Source organism: Phytophthora infestans, genomic scaffold (genome assembly GCF_000142945.1).
Source record: "Phytophthora infestans T30-4 supercont1.143 genomic scaffold, whole genome shotgun sequence".
Classification (NCBI taxonomy): Eukaryota; Oomycota; class Peronosporomycetes; order Peronosporales; family Peronosporaceae; genus Phytophthora; species Phytophthora infestans.
Window position 1 is genome coordinate 191,985 of NW_003303616.1, and position 5,587 is coordinate 197,571.

Below are 5,587 nucleotides of genomic sequence, written 5' to 3' on the forward strand. Positions count from 1 at the left end.
ACCGATGTATGGAACCGAACTCTACATGCCAAGTTGATGACACTTGGGCTTGAGAGAGTGGAGTTGGACTACGGCTTGAAGAAGGATAGAGAAGTGATTATGCTCCTAACTGTTTACGTGGACGACCTATTGCTAATGGGTCCACGTGAGCTGTGTGCTCGAATTGCAGCCGCGCTGCAAGAAACCTTTGAGCTCACGACCATGGGAACCGGGAAGTACTTACTAGGTGTGGAGATCTTGATCAGCCGACCCAGTCGACATATTATCTACTGCCAGAAACAGTACGTGCTTGAAATACTCAAACGTTTTCACATGGAGACGTTCAATGGGTGTACTACGCTTGAGGCGCTGACACCCTCAAAGGCGGTTGTTCCTGCTACGACCGAGTACCTGCCCTACCGAGAGCTGGTTGGTGCGCTTCAGTATTATGTAAGTGCCGCGAGACCTGGCATCGCACACGCAACCAGACATCTCGGGAAATACAGCTACGACCATACTCACTACGCGCAAGCCAAGCGGGTATTGCGCTACCTGCAGGCTACATGTTACTTTTGTCTTCTGATGGATGTTGCGTCAGCAAGTGACCTACGTGTGGGTTGCTATTCGGATGCTGACTATGGTAATGATCCCGTTGACCGCCGCAGCATCAGTGGATACGTGACGACAATGGACGAAAATGTCGTCTCTTATGCATCAAGGAAACAAGAAATTAATGCTTAGAGCACATGTGAAGCTGAGTACGTTGCAATGGCTGAAGCTACAAAGGACTTGCTGTGGCTTGCAGGGCTCTGCCGATAACTCGCGTGGAAACCCGCACTACCTGTACTACTCGGAGATAACCAGGGAGCCATCTCCCTAACAACTAAACCCGCAAGCACAGCAAGCAAGAACACAGTGACAACAAATACCACATGGTGCGGGGGGGGGGGGGGCGGGGAACAAAAACGGATAATTACCCAACAGAGGACATGGGGGCAGACATCATAACCAAACCACTTGTGGTGGTCAAGTTCTCTCGATTCCGAAAGATGCTGAAGGTACTGCCTATTGGGGCAGACAGTGACATGGCCGCCGCTGTAAATGAGAAGGCTACATCTGCGTCAACTACGATGCATGATACCCTGACTGCGTCACCTGCGATGCGGTCAAGTACGACGGATTAAGACATTACTGACGACGATGACATGTAGTATGCATGTGTGCTGACTGGTCGAACCAGCTTCGTGTGGCTGTACCACAACACTAGCATGCAATCAACTGCGCTGGACTACAGACATATGCGATTCGAGTGGAAGACTATGCAACTAGCGGATTAAGGTGGTGGTGGCTTCATCGTACGACTATTCTCAGTGGTGTGTGTACGGATGAAGCGATGTGATTTCGTCGATTCGGCACTGCATCGCCGAGATCATGTGGGAGTGTGAGATGCTATCCTGCTACTGTGAGATGCTACTTGCTACAGCCTGCCAGTGTCCAATGCCAGACGTCATTGCCACAGCCCAAGACACTGGCAATACCAGTACTACCGATCCGACCTACAATCCTACGCGTGTCTATGTAGCTGTACTGCATCCCGGCGTACCGGTCTGCAACGCGCTCACGTGCGAGCTGCGTGCGGAAGATACCAAGGACTGTATGAAGGACGGTGGCGGTGAGCAACTGCAACTGCGTTGCAGGTGATGGTGAACTACTTAGCTTTCTATAGACTAGCTTAGGTTGAGTATGTGCTAATCTAACTTTGCGGAGCATGGAGGTTCAGGTGCTTGGCAGCTCTCACTCTCACAACTGCTTTTGCTGTACTGCGCGCACAACGAGTGAGAGGCAGCAAGCACCAGAGCTCCGTGCTCCTGCCGTGGTACTTTGCCCGGCACTCACGTGTATTACATTCTAATTCCTATTGCTCTACGCCTACTGCCCTACAAGTCTGTGCCAATGGCACCTACTCTACGTAGTGATAGAAGGTCGGAGAGCCCGGTGACGCGCCATGCGTCATCTCACCTCTCCACGAACACGCTCACTGAACTTGCTTGCTAGTAGCACGTGGCTACTGCGCAGTACGCAGTGCGCACCATGGACTCGAGGCAGCGCGACGCGTGGCGTCTCATCATTGGTTGGAAGTTAATGTGACACGCGTATTTTTCCGACTAAGTACGCCAGAAATACAAAGGAGTTGAACCGGAAATCTATCCAGCGTTAGCGGTATTTATCCCAATGATAATTATTAATACAGTAAAAACGAAAAGCGGCATCCAGAAGTGTAAAATTACACATGAACAAAAAAAAACTTGAAAACTGAAAGAAAGCCTAAGCAATACACCTTGCCAAAAGATAACTTTAGTTACTGAAATAACGCAAGACTTGGAATAGCGATTATCTAGATAAAATCTGAATAAATGACGGATAGATTACCGATCGATATTTCAGTAATTTATTCCAGCCCTTCACTATTGCACTGGAATATATTTCTGGACGAAGAAAATTCTTATGTCAAAGCCTGAGTTATTCCAAAAAATAAAGATCTCTATGGCTCCGACGTGATATGCTATATTGAAGTCACAGCAATGCTGTAAGAAAGACTTTCGTGCATTGACAATAATATTGTCTTTATTTTTTAAACATGTCTATGTGACACGCCTTTTTCCCGCTTAAATACGAGCGGAAATTCTCTCTTCTTCCTCATTCCAGAATCCATCGGATATGGTGAAGCTCTTCTGCGCGATTGTTGGTATTGCGGGAAGCGCATTCGAGGTGGACATAGATCAGACTGCGTCGGTTTCCGCGCTAAAGAAGGCGGTCAAGGTGGAGAAATTGTATCAGTTTCCTGCCGATGAGCTGCAGCTCTTCCTGGCGAAGGCGGGGGGCAACGCATGGCTGTCGAGCCTCACTGAAGATGTGAAGAAGCTGAAAAAGGGCGCGAAGACTGCTCTCGTCAAATCTCTAACGCAAGAAGAAATGGAGCTGCAGGGAGAGTCCGGCCTCATGAAAGTGCTGGCGGGGATGCTATCGCCATCCACCGATGAAATTCACGTGCTGGTGGTGGTTCCGGAGCAAGATGGTACTATCTCAAACGATATGTCTGCAGTGACAACGCCACTGACAGTAGAGCAAGTGGAGATGTCAATGAATAAGGTTCTCAGGGAACGAGATGAGAAGGCGTCTGCGTATTCGTTTTCCGATCTGAATACTGCGATGGAAGAGCGAATTGTCAAGAAGATGCGCTTGACCGAAAATATTCCTGATGTCAAGGAGCCAGTCGATACTTCCATCGCCGGTTATTCGTGGATTCCAAAAATCGTGGAGAGCGAGGAAAGTCAAAGGGCTGGGTACATGGCGTACTTGCAGCAGCATTTGAAGACGCTGATAGATCGAGGAGACTTCTTGTTGGATGACATTGCGGGCGATAAATCAGTTCTTAACATCGTGGACCCAAGACTTCCGTTTGCTATGAAAGGCACAGCTGATGTATTGCTCATCAATCGAACAGCGAAGAACCCACTGATTAAGCTGGCTGGGGTCAGCTTGGTGATCGAGCTCAAGAAGAAAGTCGAACCGGGCCATGTTCCTCAAGCAATTGGTCAACTTGTGAGCTGCAGCATGAAGGCGCCTCTCAATTGCTATCCGCTGAGTTTGTTGACGGATTTAAACGACCACTGGCATTTCTCTTGGTTTAGCGACAAGCACGTTCTGACCCAAGTTACGTTGAAGTATCCAAAGAACGCGTTCAGATTTATCGAAGCAGCCGTACTGGGACGAACGGATTCTGCCCCACCTCCTCCGTCATTCATGCCTGGATCTTTCAAGATAATCAAGGTTGATGACTTCTTGCCCCAGCCGGTTGATGCTCGTGCAGAGGAGATGATGGAACGATACGAGTTGATGGCAGATGTGGTGGAACCAGAGTTTCTCATGGCGAGGCGGATGGATTACGCGCGACAGTTAGTCCAGTCGATGCCTATGTACTCTTACATGTATACGTAGTTCGTCGTTTCGATCTTAACGAGTCACTATCGTAAATGAACTTTTATCGTTGTGCTGTATGTGCCAATGCTTGCCTAGGACTACCAGCTTTTTAACTTTTCTACCCTGAAAAATATAAAATTAATAATAAACAAAGATGGAGGTAAATTCACATGAGCAATACCAAGAGTGCATGAATGCAGCGCAGAAGCGCAACACACGCGAAGCGCGCAAAAAAGCAATTGTGAATTTCCGACCAAATTCGCGTTATGCTCTTACAAAATGAGGTCGAAATAACATGAAATTTGTATTTTGAGTGACTCACTAAATAGGCACCTCCTTTCCCGCTTAGGTACGGGTGATACATTTTCAAGAAATTCTCTCTCCCCCTCCCTTTTGTGAGTGTTGGTCTCCTCCACACCACATGTACACCAACCTCGTAAATATTATTGATCTAGAAGCTGTATTTACCATCTAGAACTAGGTTTTTACCAGAATTCTAGATGGTTGGCTGCTACTCAGCCACGCATCACTTACTCTCTTAAATCTCAATCTCACTCTTCTTTTACTAAGTTCTTCGCAAGTGTTCTTCCCTTTTCTTCCAATTCTGCCAACGCCGAGTCCTATGGCTCGACAGGTTATAAGCCCAACGTTGGGGAGGACCAGTGAAGACTTTCCGCGCCTTAACGGATCCAACTTCGCAGTCTGGAACGCTCGTGTCCGCGCTGCTCTCGACGGTCAAGGTCTGTTAGGCTTCATCGACCAAGAAGACTTCGACGGAGACTCTGACTCGGCCAGCTCTGACCTCGACGAGATCGAACCCCTTCCACCCAAGCCCGATGCTCCACCGTCTCCGACGCCGTCCGAAGCCCTACTTGACTCTGACACCGGGACGCTGCCGCCAAACGACAGCCCGACCGAAGATGCTGATGGTGACACCACCGGACGTAAACCCGACCCGTCATCCTCTGAAGATCCATCGGATTCGTCTTCGGGCAACTCATCCGATCCAAAGGTGGATACACCCAAACCCGCCCGCCCGACTAAGACGGCCTCCAAGGCCCAGTCGAGCCTCCCGGCGATCAAATCCTTTGCCGACACTAAACGTGAGAAGGACAGACGCAGAGCATTGCTCCGCGCGAAGGCCAAGCAAGCTTGAGCAAAGCTCCGAGCCGCCAAAAAACGTGCCGCTCGAAAACCGAGCTCACGTGAAAGACGCCGCATGGAGCGCAAGACTCGATCTTTCTTGATCTCCACGATTGATGATGCGCATGTTCTCCTTGTGGAAGGATGTACGTCAGCCTACGCGATTTACCAGAAGCTGCGTGATCGCTATGAAGGCTCGTCAGCTCACGGTGACCCCTATTACATCAATCACTACTTGATGACCATCAAATATGAGGAGGGCACCGATTTAATGGCCTTCTTTATTGAGTTGGAGCGTGCGCTTAAGGATGCTGCGGAAGCCACTGGTATAGTGATGACTGATGAGCAAAAGTCTCTGTACTTGTACCATGCCATGCCCAGCTCGTGGAAACCAGACCTTGCGATCTGGAAGGGAAGCAAGAAATTCATTCCCTACACCGACCTGAAGACCAACATCGAGCGAAAGGTGCTTGACGACTATGCC

The 5,587-nt window shown here is 49.2% G+C and overlaps 1 protein-coding gene across 1 annotated transcript; it reads left to right on the forward strand.

Annotated features, from left to right (window-relative positions):
• Positions 1-2,697: 2,697 nt before the first annotated feature.
• Positions 2,698-3,978, forward strand: PITG_20171 (Crinkler (CRN) family protein; the record flags this gene model as incomplete). The annotated part of the gene is made up of 1 exon (XM_002895654.1): positions 2,698-3,978. The coding sequence occupies one exon, from the start codon at positions 2,698-2,700 to the stop codon at positions 3,976-3,978; it is 1,281 nt and encodes a 426-aa protein (XP_002895700.1).
• Positions 3,979-5,587: the final 1,609 nt, after the last annotated feature.